The sequence below is a fragment of the Caretta caretta genome, chromosome 2, assembly GCF_965140235.1.
Source record: "Caretta caretta isolate rCarCar2 chromosome 2, rCarCar1.hap1, whole genome shotgun sequence".
Taxonomy (NCBI): domain Eukaryota; kingdom Metazoa; phylum Chordata; order Testudines; family Cheloniidae; genus Caretta; species Caretta caretta.
Window position 1 is genome coordinate 217,137,885 of NC_134207.1, and position 20,597 is coordinate 217,158,481.

The following is a 20,597-nucleotide window of genomic DNA, read 5'->3' on the forward strand; positions in this document are numbered from 1 at the left end:
CTGCAGCGAAGCCAAAGACTGAATGGGCATGAAACAGAAAAAAACAAAAACTGTAGAGAACTGAAAGTGTGATAAAGAAGGTGGCCAGACAGAAGCCAGGGAGAACATCTGGGGTGAAATCCTGACCCTAAAACATAAAATGGGAATCTTGCTATTGACTTCAGTGGATCAGGATTACACTTTTGAGAGGATTGGCCAGGTCTATTGATGTTACAGCCAGTTGGAATATATATGAAGGCTCTGCAGACCTCGACAGATGACTCTCAGAGCGTCCAATAAAACACATCCCCCTGTTTGGGACTTCACAGATTCTCTTCTTGTTCATGTAGGCTATGACTTATTAAAAAGTTGAGTTACTTTTTTTGTGTGTGAAAGGGTTCCTAATTTTTAACGTTTTTTGTTTTGTTTTTAAGGTAATGGGAAAGGAAAGTATAGATTTAAGGGGCAATGGCAATTCAAATTGAGCCTCAAGTTTAGGTTTTCTAAAAGCTTGTTTTTACAGAAGTAGAGACCAATAGAAACAGTTCCATATTTTTTTAAGTTTCAATAGAATTAGTTTTAAACCAAAATTCCAGTACCTCACGAAGCATCCAACTCAAACACTGCAACCTCTGGAAATGGAAAGTGAAGATGACTAAATACAAAAGCATAAATTATGTCATTGTTTTTCACTGTCCCAAAGGAGAAAGTGCAAAACCAAACAATCAGCACAAACAGTGAAGAATAATTTGGATTTTACCATTTTGTTATGTCATGTCCTTACATCTGCTTTCCACTAGCTCATCTACACTCTGTCTAGTGAAGGTAAGTATAAATAAATATACTGATACCGCAGAATGCTCTGATTTAGCATGGTTAGTGAGGACTGTTTCGGAAGATTTTCCCCATTTAAATTACTTATTTATTCAGTTAAGCAGTTGAATTGTCAATGCTTATTTTTGTCTAAACTGTTTAATTCTGGGTACTGAGAGAGAAAAATCCTGTCACAAAAAATAGTTAAATCACCTTTTTAAATTCCTTTGAGACCATGATACAACGAACCTTGGAATGATCAAAACTCTGCAAGTTTCAAAGCAAACTCCGTATTCATTCGGTCAGAATAATGTCTGAGGGACCTAGAGTCCTGTCTATGCTACAATTACAATTGTATGTCTTTTTAACCCATTTATGATACTGCCATCTGATACAGCTGGAACAAATACAGCTGTTATGAAAAACAGAATGGAACAATGTGCAAAGTAATGCACATTGGAAAACATAATCCCAACTATCCATACAAAATGATGAGGTCTAAATTAGTTGGTACCACTCAAGAAAGAGATCTTGGAATCATCATGCATAGTTCTCTGAAAACATCTGCTTAATGTGCAGCAACAGAAAAATAGAAAGCTCCTCAAAAAAGCTGATAACGTTAGGAACCATTAGGAAAGAGAGAGATAATAAGACAGGAAATATCATAATGCTTCTATATAAATCCATGACATGCCTACACCTTGAATATGGTGTGCAGTTCTGGTCACACCATTTTAAAAAAAGATAGAATTGGAAAAAATACAGAGAAGGGCAACAGAAGTGATTAGGGGTATGGAACAGCTTCCACATTAAGAGAGATTAAAAGGACTGAAACTATTCATCTTAGAAAAATGATACTGAGGGTGGGATATGCTAGAGGTCTATAAAGTCATGAATAGTGTGGAGAAAAAATGTTATTTACCCCTTCACATAATACAAGAACCAGGGATCACTCAATGGAAATTAATAGGCAGCAGGTTTCAAACAAACATAAGGAATTACTTTTTCACTCAAAGCACAGGATGTTGTAAAGGCCTAAAGTATAACTGGGTTTTAAAAAAGAATTAGATAAGTTCATGGAGGATAGGCCCATCAATGGCTATTCTCCAAGATGGTCAAGGATGCAACCCCATGTTCTGGGTGTCCCTAAACCTCTGACTGCTGAGACTGGACGACAAGGGATGGATCACCCAGTAATTGTCCTGTTCTGTTCAGTCCCTCAGAAGCATCTGGCCCTGGCCATTGATGGAAGACAAGATATTGGGCTAGATGGACCATTGGTATGAGCCAGTATGGTCATTCTTATATTCTGGAAATGGCAGTCATGTGTCTCCCATGTGTGTGTTTCTCACAAACAATGCTGCCTAACTATTGTATTTGTGCATTCTGGGAATATCTGTGCCACTATCACTTACTGCTCAGCAAAGGAGAAAATACTTGAAGGACATGACCTCAGAGTGGCACCAGCAGCATGAGAAGCAATGCACTCTTGGATGTCTGACTGCATATAGAGCGGCAGGAAGACAGGCCAACCTAACTGGATACTCTAGCACAGCTAGCAGGTCTGTCTACCCTGCATAACGATCATCAGCTCTGACAATTTTATTGCAACTCACACTATTGGGTGTTTTTTCTTAAAACCCAGCTCCAGGAATCAGGCATTTACATGAGAATCGAAGCTTTCATTAAAAACAAAACAAAACAAAACAAAAAGAAACAGTAGGTTTTCTAGATCTCCTGGTATGGAGAAAAGCTGGAACACCTGAGCTCTAATGTGTCAAAAAACTGGAGTGCAAATAAAAGGTTCTCAAAATTTATTATTTTTAATCTCAAGATTTTGTAAAACTGACTCTGAATTTTGAATGCTTGGAGCTAGCCATATTGACACTGCAACAACAAAGTTCTAGGAAACCCAGCCTACGTGACCGACAAGGGAAAACGCTATTAGCTGGCACACTTGCTAAGCAGGTGTTAACTATCATGTAGGGATACAAACCAGGTCTCAGAGTCCGTTAAAATTATGTGGACAGGGCCCAATTTCTTCTCCTGGATTTTTAACCCAAGAACTGCTCTAGCAAGGTCATCTAGACAAATTGAGAGTCGGTGACAAATTGTGGAGAACAAGAACCGTAGGAGAAAAAGGCATGTGGTGAAGGAAATGAGTCTTTTTTTTCTTTTCTTTTCTTTTTTTGATTACTGGTAGTGTAGTAGGGAATAGAATGAGAGAAGCAGAAGTAGCCCACCATATAAGAAACAGATTTTAAAGGTGAACTCCCATGTGGCAAGATAGGAGGCTGGAAAGCCAGATTTGAGTGTATTTATTCCCACAGCATGGCTAAAAAATAAGTGACTCATATACTGACAGGAACAAGTGGTCCCTTAAATGGTACAAAACATCCTAGAAAAAATAACCCACTCCAACAGGAAGAGAGAGCACAGAAGTAAATAAAATGACGGCACCCAATGCAAAAGCGTGATGGTGAATCATAACTACTAGTGTGGAGCCACTGTCGCGCTCTCCCGTCTACTTAATTATTCCAGCCCCGTGAACGGTGGTAGGTATCTTGGCAGGAGAAGCTCTCCCACTGACATAGTACTGTCCACGCCAGCCCTTAGGTCGGTGGAACTTATGTCACACAGGGGGGTGGCTTATTCACACCCCAGAATGACATAACGTATACCAATTTAAGATGTAGCGTGTATATAGCCTTAACTAGGTCTCTGTGCTCTTGATTTTATCATCGTCATGAAGAAGAAATGCAAGAAGCTGAATTTGTGTCTACAATGCAGACGAAAAATCAGCTGATGGCAAAAATAGCAATTATTATAAAGAAAACAGATTTAAGTAAACAAACAGATAATCCAGATGGATTCTACGGCCCTTTGGAAAAATGGGCAGTCTCTGTTCCCCTTTCAAATAATGCTGGGGTTCATGCTGAGTGTACAAGCAGGAACATAGAGAGGCTTGTGTGGTCACACAGGGTAAGAGCTTTATTCAAGATAACCCAGAAGAGACCCACATTGTGGTCCTCTAGCAACTAGAACTTTTACATCTTGCCCTAACTTAATTCTCCACTGGGCAACATATCTTGCCCATCCTATTGATTTCTTAACACTAGGCATTGGTATCAATTTATAGAAGCCTATGCGCAGAGAAAAAATTATCATTCCATGAAGTTATTAGTTCTGACTCAGGGATGGATTATGACATTCTGAGGCCCTAAGCTATGTCAAGTATAAGAGGCCATACCATTAATAAACTCTTCTCCCCCCCCCGCCACAGAAAGGGCATTGAATATATAAACACGAAAGCTTTATATTTGCATATATACACAAAGGCAAAGTTGTAAAAATAGAATAATAATCTTCATTTTCAGCAGCCCTCTCTGGAACAATCACATCATGACAAATAAATTTTAAACAAATTCTTTGAATTGCAAAAGTAAGTAAAGTAGAAGTAAACAATACACTATAAAAAAATACAAAATAAAAAAAATACAGTAAATAGTACAACGTACTAGAAGAGTTCTCAGGAAATTTTTCTTCTCTGTTGGGGCATCTAAATTGTGGAATTCCTTGTCTGAATAGGCAAAGAGACTTTTAGAGGATATCAGATGGCAATAGAGGATACAAGAGGCAATAGAGGATATAGGATGCACATAACCCACAGGCATAAAGCTCAAATATTATGGTAGTTCTACTGATATGAATTATACCCAGATTATAAGCAAACCATCAGAAAATTGTATGCAGGTTGTATTTTTCCAATCAGTTGATTTGTTTTGTTTTTATAGAATGTTATGCTGAATTACCTAGTATTGGTAATAAAATTAGTAGCAGAAAATTTTTATTGAAACCAGTAAAAAAAAATAATTTTTATATTATATAAATAAAACCTGTGTTATTTTACCAGGATACCTCTGTGAAAGTTAGTGCTATGTTCTCACAGGGAAACAAGAAAGGATATATAATTTTTTTTACACCATGAATAAAGAAAATTATTCTTCTTTTCATATGAATAAATAAATAAAAAAAACATTTGATTGATTTTGTTAGGGAAATATAAAGTTTATGCAGACTATATAGAAAATATATTTACAAATGTTTATTCTGATTTAATTTTCACTATGAAACAATGAATTGTTGGGATTTTTCTTTTGCCATACTATAAAAATACAATTATGCATATGATATGTGATTTATAAATATATATAAGAATTTTTACATAGCATACTACCTATAATAAAATATTATCTTGCATGCTCCAAACCCGCCAAGCTGAAAATCCCAATCTTTTTCTAGGCAAACATCTCTCTTCATGTTGGCTTCTCTATCCTCTGTCTCCCACAGGACCACTAATTAATCTCAAGTAAACACCTCAGACACAGTGACAATAAGCTATATGCGCGAAAGAGAAAGGAGGAATTTGCCAGTCTTTTTTCTGCTAATCTCTAGACAGGCATTGAGAAAGTGAGAAAAACTATCTTATATTTAAAGCAAATATAATGAATATTATAGCCTTTAATAGCCTATAAATTATATATGCACATGGTGAGCAAGTTATTTCAAACTAAGTACTCAGGATATTTTGATATATATGTATATATTCCTTCACTTATCTCAAAACCCTCTATTTATCCTTTCATCAAAACTCTCTGATATTTACTGTGAAGGTTCCCAAAACTGACAGAGGGAAGCCAACACAAATTTATTCTCCTCAAGATCCACTGGACCCAAGTCCATAAGATGATCACCAGCAAACTCAATCATGTGAAGCATGGATAGTGCATGAAGCAGAAAGCGGCGTACACACTACAATACACAGTTGTACGTTTTTACAGATCAAAAGAAGAACACACTAACATATGAGTGTGAGCTTGGCAGGATTGTTTCACAACACTGCTGTCTCTGACCTCACATTTTTCCCAATTTTATCAGCAGTGAGATTTATTTATTTAAATAAGTTATGAGGGCACGGTCAGAATTTTACCAGTAGCAGCTGGCCAACGAAATGCTGCTTTAGGAGACTGATAGCAGACTTACTCAAAGAAATACGAATTTTACAAGTGCAATTATCATTTCTTCCTCAGCCCTGGCCTCTCGCCAATTAGTGAAGGGTAAGGGTATTTGTGTAGCCAGATGTGCATATTTTTGTCATATTTGAATGAAAATATCTATATTTAGAGTGAATCTTCTTTTTCCCCCACATGTCTCCTTTATTTATCAACAGATTTTGATAAAATTTGAAGTGGAGTCAGTTTTTTAGAGGTCACTCATGTTGAAAGGCCCTAAGATGTCGCTTAGTTCGCTTATACCTTAATCCGGCACTGTTCTGACTGCTAGTTACCTGAAAGTGTGCAGGAGTCTTCTGCATAGTCTTCTAGCAGTCTTCTAGATATTCGCTGGGACTTCACGTCTCCTTAGTTTATGTTTCACTGTAATACTGTCCCTTGTTCCAACTAACTTTTTTTGGTAAGCTTTGCTTTCCCTAGAGTTGAGTGTGAAAGATGCAGTACACTCACTGTACACTGTCACAGTATCCCTCATCGTCTGCCTTCTGGCTATCATGATTATATTGGAGAGTATGTTTTACAAAAGCAATAGAAAATGAGCTAGGATGCGATCATTGCATATTTTATTTTTTTGGTCGCTGGAAATAGCTTTTCTAGCCCTATAATGCACCTGAAGAATCTGGAGGCCAGAAGTCAATAGGAGTTGCCAAGGGCAAGTACCTCACGGGAGGATCAGGCCCTGAGATGACACAGCTATACATACAGCATTTTCCATTCATGTTTATTTGCTCCAATATTCTAATCTGTCAATGGATTATTTTTGGAGGGGGGATTTGGCTCTTCCTGGTGTCTTTTGTCCAATCCCAAGATGCCATTTCCAGATAATAGTGTGGACACTTAACAGTTGGTTGTTTCTCCATGGCTGGAGGGCACCATCTTGGCAGGAGTGGGAAGCTGTAAAGGCATCACAACCAAAGGCCTCTGGACACTTTCAAATACAAGACAACCAGTAAAGACAGCAACATGCCCCAATATCTTCCCCGAGTAAGAAACGGAGGAAACCATACCAAGCATAAACCAAACAAGCCCCCCAGATCAGGGCCTATGCTAGCCTCCCCAAAAGGGTCATGTCTATATTACCTAACCCAAGTTGCATACCTGGCAGAGGTATAGGATTCTCTTTCAGAGTAAAGAATCAGTCAGGTTTATAATGCAAGTTTAGACTCAAGAGCAGCTGCTAAGAGGAGAGTCCAGTTATTTTCTTTCATGTGTTCTCATACCTTAACTATGACAGTGTCAGTTATGCGAATAAATTTAAACTGATGACAACTGACGTAATGTTTAACTAGTATGGATTACATCCCAGGAATTTGTTTTAATATAAAAACATTAAACTACAATTCAGACATTAATTCCATGAAGGCAACATTGTACTAGTGTTTCCAAATCTTATCTGCACAAGCAGACTTCTGTATGGGTATGCAATTATGTAATATAAAGAGAAAGACATCTGCTGTAAATCAGTCTGTTTTTTTCACTTGAAAGTCTCAAGATAGAGGACGGTTTCTCATAATTCCCTTCTCCTGTCTCTTCAAAGGATCATGTTTAAAGGTTTCAGAGTAACAGCCGTGTTAGTCTGTATTCACAAAAAGAAAAGGAGTACTTGTGGCACCTTAGCGACTAACCAATTTATTTGAGCATGAGCTTTCGTGAGCTACAGCTTCCGATGCATCCGATGAAGCGAGCTGTAGCCCACGAAAGCTTATGCTCAAATAAATTGGTTAGTCTCTAAGGTGCCACAAGTCCTCCTTTTCTTTTTGTTTAAAGGTTTAAATATTCTCAACCCTAAATGAACATTGTTTACAAGTGTCTTCTGAATTATAATTGATCTCAGATTACCTAAACAATTCTACAGCAAGCCTATCATTGTTTAATATATATTGTAAGCTTGTTATGATAGTTATTTTTCAAGTGCATTGTTTGTAGAGGGTAAATGTAAAGGGATAATGAATATTAAGAATTGCATTCAAGGCAAAAACGGTTTCATCATTCCACACAGTGGATTTCAACTCCAATATTTTGCCTCTGATATCAATAGGCATCGTGCACACAGGGAGAGCAGAATACAGGAGACCAAATCCACCATATAGTTTGGAGAATGCCACTTTAAATGTATAACCCTGGCAAGACAGGCAACTCAGAAAGGGACCTGGGTGTCATTGTAGACAACTCAATAAAGACTTAAGTAAAATCCTGCTCACACTGACATCAAGGTCCATACTCCCAGAGCCTTCACTGACTGGGTCCTAAATCAGAATCTGCTTATACAAGACTCTGATATCGGTAAAGAAAAAAAAACTAATTTTCTAAAGTTAGCCTTTGTGAGTCATTTATCATAGGATCTTCAAATCCTCATGTGATACTACATCAGCTTGGGTCTTTCATTCAGTTCATGGGACTGTGACAAGATCAGTTATACAGTTCATTCTATCATTCAGACCTTAGCAGGGATGTTGCTCTTATTTTTCAAAGCCTTAGTTCTATAAAAACTTACAGTTCCGAGATCAACAATGAAACAGTCTCCTTTGTTGAAACTGGCCCAGCTGAGAGGAACTTCTGTAGCTCTCACTACCCTCCGGCCCTTAATATGCAGAAGCCTCTGTGCACTCAAGTCATTAGTGACTACGTGTTTAAATCCAGATGCAACGCCACCAGCCTAAATATAAAAACAAATATGGAAACTTTGATTAAGTTTGGTTTTCTTTCTACAGCAGTATTGAGAAACCAGACCTCGGACATGTACGAAATGAGAGCTATGTGGCACGCTGCTTGGGATTACCAACACTGACCACAGCCCAGAAGAACAGAGACAGTGGGTCAGATCAACACCTGCACTTCTGTGAACCGGGGGGAATACAGCTGTAATTCAAATACACCAGTGTGTGGAACTACCACAGAAGGGATGGGTGTCAACATCATTACAACCCTTCCCCTGTTCCTATGGGGACCCTCTGAATGAGGGAAGCAGAGAATGGCACTGGCTGCTCTCTCCATCGCTATTTCCCACAACCATGTGCGGAAACCCAGCATAAGGTAATGCTGACCCAGACTGTCTGGGCAGAACCCAAGAGGGGAGCCCATAGGGGCTAGGAGGAAGTATGGAGGCATATGGCCTCTGCACAGATGACTAGAGATGGGCAACACTCCCTCCTAGCAGGTGAAAAAAATGCAGATTTGGAAACACTGAAATGATCTGAGAGTTCATGCTGGTTTTGCTCAATTGTTTCAAAAGACATCTACAATAGTTTTTTTAAAACAAAACATTTGAATTTTTTTATTCAAAATGAGTTTGTTTCAAAATTCCTTTAATTTCATTTTTAAAAAAATCCAGTTAAAAAATGGTCAAAATCGGCTGTTCCGATTTTGTCAAAACAAAACATTTTGTTTGACACAGAACAACCCAACCAGCCATATTTTATTTGAAAAAATTCATTTTCAGTTTGACCGAAATGATTCCCGCCCCCAATTTTCCAGAATTGCCAGCACACCAAAAAATCCATTACTGACACTGCTCTACAAATGACCCTACCCTCCTCCGTTCTCAAGAGATCTCCTGGTTTCAAGATGCTGTTCTGTGTGGGAAGGAGAGAATTCCAAGGTAATTCTGTGAGTAATCTCCCTGTCCCTGAAGTGGATGTTTGCCACCTAGGAAGCAATCTGACCCAGTGTGCTGCCCACACAGGGAAAATCCAAAACACTGGTTTGAGCTTTCGTGAATTTAAACGTATTCCCTTGGGATTAAACTGACTTGGCCTGTGTGCCTGCACAGGGAAATAAGCACTTGAGACCTCTAACAAGGTGGCCCAGACCCTGGGCTTCAGCACCCAACTACTCCCTTCCTCAAGCAAAATGGTCAAAGAAGGAGGAAGCAAAGGAAGAATTATGACTGAGTTTCGAGCTGTGGAGCTACTCCTGGAGCTGTGTAGTTCACACAACATCCCTTGCTTAGGGTTGTGCCTCAAGGCACAGACTATTTATTTCTCAGCAAGCAGCAGTTGAATTAACAAAACAATATTTTTAATGCCCAGAGAGGTTTCCATCCTTCCAAATGACTAATTAGCTACTGCTGCCCAAGAGAATTTCTGAAGCAGCTGGTATGACAACCTACTGCCGGCAACACCACAGATAATAAGTTATTGCTGTTGGGAAGTAGGCACTAGTACTGGTTGGAATTTTCAACTTTTTGAAATTTCAATGAAAGTTTCATGAAAAATGCTTGCTGTTTTTCAGCCAGCTCTACTACACGTACAAAACTCCAATGTAACAGGAGTGGGCAAACCCCTCCATACAGGATGGAAACCAAACTTTTTGAAGCAAAAACCAAAGGAGGTTCTGGGTATCTTCCCCATTTTTCTTTTTTACACACTTCCAAACACTGGGTTCTGTATGAGGCCAAAAGCAGAAGTGCCCCAAACCAGTGAGGCAGAGGTCATTCTTCTGGTATTGACAGCTTACCCAGAAGCAGAAAGTACCAAGAATCGCAAGACTGCAGGCTCACATGCGGTTTAACAGCCCCGTTTTGCAATCTTAAGAAATTGAGAGCTTATTTGAACAGAACTGTTGGATCCCATATCACAAGCAGGCATGGGAGGGAGGCACCCTTTTTGTGAGCTTAGACAGAGACCTTCAAATCTTGTCATGTACTCCATGAAACATTTTTTCATGCCTACTTTTTAATTGGGCAGATTCTGCCACTCTTATGTCAAACAATACCTTACACTGAGAATATTCCCACTGAAATAAATGCTACTTGCAGAGAAAGGTACTAGTCTATATGAGTAACCATGGTAGAATGTAATCCTATATAGTTATTACAATAGGGAAAGATGGTTCTTTTGAATACCAATAAAAGGTGTCAAGAAATTGTGTTTCTGATTTTTCAAACATTCTAAGTCATTAATTGTGTAAATATGGTTACTTTGTATTAAAGCTAGGTAGAAAGCAGAACATTTTCCAGAATCCAACAAAGATATGTTTTGACCTTTTAGGTGGTGTGAGGGGGAGGGGGAGTTGTGTTTGTTCTGGAGAAACATTTTCATAGCTGACTGTTTACCTTGTACTTAATCCCTCCTTTGAAATATCCAACAAAGTCAGTAGACTCGTATCCTTGAATTTCTCTACTCTGCACAGGTTTCCCACCTAGGTAGTCATCCATCTGAACAGTGAAGATTGCTGCAGCTGTGCTTTCATCCTGGGTGCATTCTTTTCCTGAAAAAAGATAAAATATTACCCTTATGAGCAAGTCATTCTAGTGTAACAAGATGGGTAGCCTGGATTTTTGTTTTCCAAATAGTTTTCCCGGACCCAATAATCAGATGCGTGATGATATCCTGATGCAACATTCAGCAGAATAACAGTCTATGTTTCGCGAAAATGCACCCAGCCCTTTCGCCTTTTGACCCTTTCAGCAAAAACACAGACACCTTTCAGGACTATTTCGTAGCCACTTGCAGTACTGGCTTTCTACAGAAAACAGGAAGGAGGAGCGTCAAAACAGAACCTCTCTCAATCTTCTTGAGTAACATTCTAGTTTAGTGAGACAAATTCAAGCCTGAAAAATGGCTCTGAAAGCTACTTTTGGCTTTCCAAAATGACTTGTTTTGAGTGTGAGCATGGAAAACGCTTGGGAGGGCCAGGGAGCAGAAAGTAGTTACCTGGGGCAATATTTGAGGTGGGAGGAGGATACCAAGTTTAGCTAAACGTGCTGGTTCCATTTACACTGAATTTGGTGTAAAAAAAAAAAAAAAAAGAGTACTTGTGGCATCTTAAAGTACTCCTTTTCTTTTTGCGGATACAGACTAACACGGCTGCTACTCTGAAACCTGACTGGTGTGTTATCTTTTCAGAGAATAGCACACAACAATTCTTACCAGGAAAGTATGACCACATTTATGGTCAAGGCTCATCTTAGTTTACTATAGCATGCTCTGTAAAAAACCCTTTCTAGCATGATTAGACTCTCTCTACAGTCCAAGAAACCTATATTGCACATGTTTAGTAAGATAGATGTTTAAGATTAATTCTCTGGAAAGGCACCAGTAGTCTCCGGTCTCACCAGAGAGGGCTTTTATTCCATCATCTGCAGTGCCTGTGCCTGGTTTCTGGCACTGAGGTGAAGCAGGGTTCAGAAATTCTGAAGCAATCACATAAGGGGCAAGGTTGCTGTTTTTTTGCAAATGGAAAAAGTTGTGTGCTTTCAGCTGAGTCATCAATAGAAGAGGACCACTGAACTGGGCTGTTGCCTTTCCGGTAGATGACTGAGGAACGCCTGGTCAAAGAGAGACCCTGGTGGCTCCAGTCAGCACTGCTGACCAGGCCACTAAAAGTCCAGTTGGCCGCAGTGGCTGGCTCTGCACGGCTCCCGGAAGTGGCTGGCATGTCCCTATGAGCAGGGCAGCCAGGAGGGCTCCATGTCCTGCCCCTGCCCCAAGCGCCAGCTCCTCAGCTCCCAACCCTATGTACCCAGCCTGGAGCCCCCTCCCACACCCTTAACCCCTCATTTCTGGCCCCACTCCAGAGCCCATACCCCCTCCCACACCCCAACTCCCTGCTCCAGCCTGGAGCCCCCTACTGCACCCCAAATTCTCATCCCCACCCCCACTCCAGAGCTTGCACTCCCAGCCGGAGCCCTCACCCCCTCCCGCACTCCAACCCTCTGCCCCAGCCTGCCGAAAATGAGCGAGTCAGGGTGAGGGAGATCGAGCAAAGGAGGGAGGGGGGATGCAATGAGCGAGGGCAGGGCCTTGGTGAAGGGGCAGGGCAGGCCAAGGGTGTTTGGTTTTCTGCAATCAGAAAGTTGGCAACCCTAGATGGGTGAGAAGTGACAAAACTAAGAAATTACTTCCAGCATCAGGCTCCAGGCAGTCTATGCCAAGCCCAGGAGACCTTTCAGGGGTTGCACGGAGGGAAAAAGATGGAGGAAGAGATGAAACTCCAGCCAAATGTCATATTACAGGAGGCCAGACAACTGTCTTCCCCACCTGCAAGTACTGGGAAAGGGCAAGGAGAGGCAGAGAGCGGGGACTACATTTCCTAAGGATGGCCACTTAACTAGCCCCTCACATTAATATGCATCCTGGGTTGCTTTGCAGTTTTAGAGAATGCTTGTACAACTCACGTGGGAGAGAAGAACTGCTGGAGCTGCTTTTGAAATGGAGGAAACCCTGGTTCTCAGGGAATCAAGGGGAGGAGTAACAACAATTTATGCAGAATCCTCTGGAGGGTGGAATCATACAGCTGCCTGACTTTATAGAAGCAGCTTTAGATCAGACGAAGCCAGCAAGCAGACAGTTAAAAGCCTTGAAGGAGCCATGCCAGCCCTTAGAAAAAGAGAGAACTCTTCAATGGAGTACCCCACTTTTTGAGATTAGAACAGACCAGCGGAAACCTAGAATTCTGACAATTTGATCCCAACGAGCAGAGCTCCATTAATTTCCAGGTACTAGACCAGCAAGTGGAAGCTTGTAAACTGGGTGCCCCAGCACAAAAGCCAAGGCCATGACTATTAACTCCATAAGCAGTATAGGCACAGACAGACTGGTGTTGAAACACTTTCATATAAACACAGAGCAACTGTTAAAAATTGGTTTAAAAATTAATTTATGGACATTCATTTCCGTAAGGCACATACTTTAAATTTATAGCATGTAATTATACCACAGGGACCAAGGAAATAGGCCCTGAAATATTGTTATAGATAAGAGTCAATTTCTATACCAAGTCTTGCAATAAAAAATTAATATTGTTTAAAATATCAGGTAAATTCAGCCTGGCGTACACAGCTCAAACTCAACTGGAGCTAGAGGGCCTGAATCCACACTCATACACACACATGTATGCCAGGAATGGCTCCACTAAAGCAAGTGCGAGTGAGAAGACAATCAGGCCCAGTGGCTCAGGGCTGATTGCAGCTCGTCCATTTTTGTGTAGATAATTCATTTCTGGGTATACAAAATGGCCTAGAACTAAACCTTGAAAACCCAGAGGCCATGGCAATCTAGGTAAAGATGGTCTCAAGGAGAGTGCCATCCTGGTAAGAGATGACTAGTATTCCACAGAACTAAGAACCCAGAATATTAAAACTATAAAGTCATAAAATCCTTTCATTAGCATTGCTAGCAGGCAGCGTGGGGAAAGCCACAAAAACCACATACAAACGGAAAGTCTCATTATCTCAACAACCGGTAGAGATTTTCCAGGAGATAGAAGGGTGAACTTAGAGATATGCCTGGCTAGCATGCAAGGGCTTTAACTATGTCCTAATGGGGCATGGTTTGATGGCTAATCCCTAAAACAGATGTCAAGGTTCCTTCCCCACTCTGAACTCTAGGGTACAGATGTGGGGACCTGCATGAAAACCTCCTAAGCTTACTTTTACCAGCTTAGGTTAAAACTTCCCCAAGGTACAAACTATTTTACTTTTTGCCCTTGGACTTATCGCTGCCACCACCAAATGTCTAACAGGGATATAATTTGGAAAGAGTCCGTTTGGAAACGTCTTTCCCCCCAAAATCCTCCCAAACATTACACCCACTTTCCTGGGGAAGGTTTGATAAAAATCCTCACCAATTTGTATAGGTGACCACAGACCCAAACCCTTGGATCTTAAGAATAATGAAAAAGCATTCAGTTTCTTAAAAGAAGAATTTTAATAGAAGAAAAAGTAAAAAGAATCACCTCTGTAAAATCAGGATGGTAAATACCTTACAGGGTAATTAGATTAAAAACAGAGAATCCCTCTAGGCAAAACCTTAAATTATAAAAAGACACAAAAACAGGAATCTACATTCCATTCAGCACAGCTTATTTTCTCACCCATTTAAAGAAATCAGAATCTAACGCATATCTAGCTAGATTACTTACTAAGTTCTACGACTCCATTCCTGTTCTGTCCCTGGCAAAAGCATCACACTGACAGAGAGAGAGGCTTTGTTTCTCCCTCCCCCCAGCTTTTGAAAGTATCTTGTCTCCTCATGGGTCATTTTGGTCAGGTGCTAGCGAGGTTATCCTAGCTCTTTAACCCTTTACAGGTGAAAGGGTTTTTCCTCTGGCCAGGAGGGATTTTAAAGGTGTTTACCCTTCCCTTTATATTTATGACACAGACTCTGCCTAGGCTGCCCATAGTAGCAAGCACAAGCTGTAACCACGACTACAAGTCAACTAGTGCTTGCTGAAAGGAGTACTAAGTTGGGCAACAGTGACATCCTACCCAGAACAAAAAAATATTCTTTATACTCTGGACACACTGGCAAGCATCTTTGCTCCACTTTTCCATTGGTTCACAGGCTCTTGGGTGAACAGACTGGAATTGATCTTTTACTGCTACACTGGCTTCAAGCCTTCACAACTGCAGAGCAAAGACAGCTAGGAAAAGGTAAGAAAAAAAAACAAATGCCAAAAGCAAACTAGAAGTTTGTGGTGGTCAGTTAAGACTCATAGGGAACCCAAGAATAAACCATGTTAACATGGTGCAGCCATAGTCACATTTTCCTAAAGCACAAGAGGCAGAGGGTAGGGTTAGGTCATTTACATAATGCTGGAAGTTTCCTCTCCTAGAATTGTATTGTGACAGCAATACCACGTCTCTAAATTGGATTACACTTTTGTTTAGACAGAGTATTTGAATGGTGGAGAGAAGATCCTTTCAGAACATTGCAGTCAACCCAAAACCTATTTGATGCCAGAATTAGGATCAGTCTTGTGGATTCCAAGGTATCAAATCTTTAGGGACCTTTATGGCCAGAGACATTTAGCGTGTTCACTGAGCAGAGCCTGTATACTGTAAATCCTTAGTAGAAACCACAAAGTTATTATTTAGTTCCCTATTTCTGAAAGCTTACTCTTTTGTAAGAATACATCAGACATTGGTGAAAAGAGAACAAAGCACAATCTTGTTAATAGCCCGAGGGAACACCATGCTTAAAAAAACCCAGAAACACTCATACAAATAAGCCAAGGTGTTTTTTTGTTTGTTTGTTTTTTTGCTTTGTTTTTTTAAGTAGAACCTAGAGGCCTCAGCCATGATCCAGACCCTTTGTGAACTGTACAAAGATAACAAAGTGACAGTCCCTGTCCCAAAGCACTTTTAATCTAGACCAGGGGTCAGCAACCTTTCAGAAGTGCTGTGCCCAGACTTCATGTATTCACTTTAATGTAAGGTTTCGCGTGCCAGTAATACATTTTAACATTTTTTAGAAGGTCTCTCTCTATAAGTCTAAATATTATATAACTAAACTATTGTCGTATGTAAAATAAACAAGGTTTTCAAAATGTTTAAGAAGCTTCATTTAAAATTAAATTAAAATGCTGATCTTACGCCACCAGCCTGCTCAGCCCGCTGCCAGCCTGGGGTTCCGTTCACCTAGGCCAGCAGCGGGCTGAGCGGGGCCTGTGGCCGGGACCTTGGCTGGCAAGAGGCTGACAGCCAGAACCCCAGACCGCCAGTGGGCTGAGCGGGGCCAGCGGCTGGGACCCCAGACTGGCAGTGGGCTGAGCGGCTCAGCCCGCTGCCACTCAGCCCACTGCCGGTCTGGGGTCAGTCCGCCAGCTACTGCCAGCCAAGGTCCCGGCTGCTGGCCCCACTCAGCCCACTGCCGGTCTTGGATCCCAGCCCTGCCCACATAGAGTGGGTACCTACCTCCTCCCTGGTTCTAGCCCATTCTCTTCCTCTCTCTCTGCACTGAGCTGAGGGTGGGAGTGCACTGACAACAGGGCTGGAGGTGAAGGAGCAGGCTGGGGGTTGGGATGCAGGGTCTGGCCAGGAGCTAGAATGAGGGAGGGGGCTCAGGGTTGGGGCAAGAGGTTTGGTTGTGGAGTGCTTACCTGGGAAGCTCCCATTTGGTGCGAGGGGTACAGGTAGGAATGTGGGAGGGTGCAGGAGCTCGTGTTTGGCGCTCAGGGTGGGGGTGGGAATGTGGGGGTGCAAGAGTCAGGACATGGGGGGGCTCGGTATGTGTGGGGGTACTGGAGTCAGGGCTGGGGTCGTGGGGGGTGCAGGAGTGAGGGCACAGGGCTGGCTGTGTGTGAGGGGAGTGCACGGGTCAGGGCAGGGGGCTGGGGGATGTAAGGTGCAGGGATCAGGGCAGAGGGCTGGAGTGTGTGAGGGGGGTGCAGCGGTCAGGGCAGAAGGCTGGGGGTGTGGGCTAGGGTCCTGGGGGCACTCCCAGCCCCCTGCTCAGAGCGGCTCACAGCAGGGGGCTGGAGGGCATATGCCCTGATTCTAGGCTCCATCCCCACCTCTTCTCCACCTCCTCCCCAGAGCGGTGAGCACACTATGGGTGGCTTCTCCCCCTTCCCTTGCAAGGGCCATCAGCTGATCTGCGGCAGGGAGGGAGAGGAGGAGGGGCAGGAACCCAGCAAGCTGGGGGAAGAGGCAGGGGGAGGGGAGAGCTTGCCTTCCGTGCAGCAGCAGCCAGGCAGGACCAAGCTTCTTCATCCTGCCGGTGGGGTGGGGGAGGGCGGAGAAGAGCTGGCTGGGGCGGGCAGGATTTTTAATGGCACGCTGCTGCCTGCCGGGGTCCCTTTTGTGTCCATTTATTCTTTTACGTAGAAACTGTCCAGTTTGGCCAATGGACATGGCAGAGGGGCATTGCTGGCACTTGATGGCATATATCACATTGGTAGATGTGCAGGTGAACGAGTCTCTGATAGTGTGGCTGATGTGATTAGGCTCCTATGATGGTGTCTCCTGAATAGATATGTGGACACAGTTGGCAACAGGCTTTGTTGCAAGGATAGGTTCCTGGGTTAGTGTTTTTGTTGTGTGGTTGCTGGTGAGTATTTGCTTCCTTGCACCATAACTGAGACTAACACACCGAACAACACGTAGGGCTGGGAAGACGATGTCCATTCTCTAAGGAGAAACAATTATTACTGTTAGGGAATTTATTTCCACGTTTTTATTATTTCTGGTTTTGTGTTTGTGGGGGGGATTTTTTTAAAAACCTTAATTATAACAGGGGACCAGATAATATTTATTCTGGACTGTCCTCCACACCCCAGTTGTGACAAAGTCAGGCTGAATAGTTGCAAGAGAGTGGTCTTATTGTGTTCCTGGAAGAGGGCAGGTATGTTAACCCTAGAATGATAAAGGTCCTTTTTCCTAGAAGCTCAGAAAGAGCTACATCAGGTCAATTAGGGACACCTTGTCCAATTAAGGGCTGCCCCAGACCTTTAAAAAACCCTCCTCTGGAGAGAGAAGCTGCTGCCAGGTTCATGGCAGAAGGAAGATAGGCTACTCTAGGGTTAGAAGCTGCTCTCCTCCCTACAGGGCCAACAACCAAGTCTGACAGGTTTCAGAGTGGTAGCCCTGTTAGTCTGTATCAGCAAAAACGAGGGACAAGCCTTGTCAACTGTTGAGAATAGGCCACTTCCACCTTAATTGAATTGGCTCGTTAGCACTGACCCCTCCACTTGGTAAGACAACTCCCATCTTTTCATGCGCTGTGTATTTATACCTGCCTACTGTATTTTCCACTCCATGCATCTGATGAAGTGGGTTTTGGCTTATGCCCAAATAAATTTGTTAGTCTCTAAGGTGCCACAAGGACTCCTCATTGTTTTAACCAAAACTGAGTGCCTGTTTAGGGAAGGACTGACACCCTGGCCAACCACAGGACAACACTCCCCCCGTGAGGAGGCAGGGAAAGGTATCACCCTTTGTTTTGAGTTTGTAAATTGGTATCTTTTGTTTGGAGGAGGAGCAGCAGCACTCCTTGGGCCAGTAAATACAGAGTGAGACTGATTTACCCCAGGCCCTGCCACTGCCAGAGGGCGAAGTGCTAAGTGTAGCCACACAGTTTAGTAGCCTGAGAGGAGCAAACCCCTCTTTCCATTGACAATGGAAACCCCGGAGAAGATGGTTTCAATTTAATTGACTGTTCCTTAAGCACTGAAGACAGAGGCTCCAGTCCTGCTCTCCTCGAAGTCAAAGAGAGTTTCGATGCTGACTTTAATGAGAGGTGACATAGGGCCCAAACTGCCTTACATTTTCAAATACATTTTGGGGTTTTAGCAGTATCCCTTCCATTGGTGTGAAGGGGAGCTGCACAGCTGAAACCTTGTTCACTGTTCTGAAGAGACATACATACACAAATGTTTTTGTTTAAGGCTTTGACCAATAAAGCAGAGAAAGTTCAGTGCATCACAGGCCATTTCAGCTCTAGCATATTATTTCTTTGGCTTTGCCGGAGCACAAAGGTAATTTTACAAGTGCAGAGACCTTATTCATAACCACCTCTAGAAACATTTTTACCAACCACCAACTAAAGCACACTAATGGAAACTCCTCAGACACTTGAAAACCAAGAATATTAAACATTAAATATGAAAGGTTGGCTTTTAATCAAACAGCTGATCAAGGGAGCTATTTGCTCATTAACTGTATAAGCCCACAATTTTACAATAAGTGTCATGGTTAACCAGGTTATTTTTGTTTCTTTATTACACTGACATACAGTCTATTAGATTTATTAAGCAAGCATAACGTGCATATTTACTACATGGGTAGCATATTTTTTAAAAGGGAACGTGAATTTAATGGGAGATATTTTACTGAACACCACCATCCACTCCAACACAGCTTGAAAGATGCAGCTCAAGTAACTCACATATAGTTATTTCTGTCTGCTTCCTCTATATGCATCCATCCTTTTGTACACTACAGTAGTAGCCTTTTCTACTTGAAATATCCCATTAATTTGCTTATAATATGGGGGGATTCTCAAAGGCAAAAAATGGCAGTAAGTGCCAAACTCCCATTGAAAGTCAAGGAATTTAAGCACTTCTTACTGTTTGGGCCTTTGAAGATCTCCCTCAGGGTCTTCTGTTGCTACTAAACCAGACTTTGTTTAGTTATACCTCAAGAGAACATTTCCTGTTGTCAAGAAACTCAAAATAGCTAACTGGGGGTGGGGGGAGGGGGAGATTAAAACCTAACTATACACTGCTGTCCAATGTTCATTTGCATAAATGAAGTAGACCTACACCATTTGAAGTCATCTAGCATATGGGTGTCAGCACACTTGTTAGGAGCGTGGCGATCTTTTACAAGAACTGCAACATGTATTTGTGTTAAGTGTTCATTTGTTTTCCATTTTAATCAAAAATATTTCTCCACGCTCTTGTCACAGCATCATCACAATGCAGACAGTATTTGTGTCCTACATTTGTTGGAAGTTTGACAAGTTTTTAGAATGTCAATTCTTATTTAGATTGTAAGCCCTAAGGCGGAAAGAACTTTTTCTGCATCTTTAACCGTAAAGTTCCCAGTACACTTTGGCCACCCTATCAATGATAAAGTAATACAAAACACACAGTTAACTGGTAAAGGTGCTAATTACCACACCCTGCTAACAACCTCTAGTACCTGAAGCCAAGTGAATATCTGCCAAAACGCACTCCCATCTAACTAGAGCAGGGTAAAAAAATTTTGGCAAATAGTATGTTTTCCAAAAAGTGCATTGGGGGGACACTAATACTATTGGTGAATTTGGGTCAAATTCAGAAAATAGTTACAGCCCCCCCCCCAAAATAAACCTGATTTTTTTTTTATTGGCGATGTTGAAACATTGTTTGACCCAAATAACATTTTTTCACTGTGGTGAGATAAACAAAACAAAAACAGAAAAAACAGACAATTCAGGTTTGATTCAGAACAAACCAATTTTTTTTTACTGTAAAATCAATTATTAATTCAGCTCTTCTAACACTTCTGGTACTGACATCTGTTGTCCA

At 41.8% G+C, this 20,597-nt stretch overlaps 1 protein-coding gene across 6 annotated transcripts in view; it reads right to left on the reverse strand.

Annotated features, from left to right (window-relative positions):
* LOC125631488 (scinderin) overlaps positions 1 to 20,597 on the reverse strand; it is a 140,441-nt gene that overhangs the window by 70,098 nt on the left and 49,746 nt on the right. For 4 of the 6 annotated variants that reach the window (XM_048838261.2, XM_048838257.2, XM_048838258.2 and 1 more), the window contains 2 exons: positions 10,918 to 11,072; positions 8,359 to 8,520 (listed from right to left, as the gene is read on the reverse strand). In XM_048838261.2, coding sequence (XP_048694218.1) covers positions 8,359 to 8,520; positions 10,918 to 11,072 — 317 coding nt within the window. Of the gene's footprint in view, positions 1 to 8,358; positions 8,521 to 10,917; positions 11,073 to 20,597 lie in introns of those variants that run through there. The other 2 variants (XR_007354964.2, XR_007354965.2) reach the window with 1 other exon arrangement.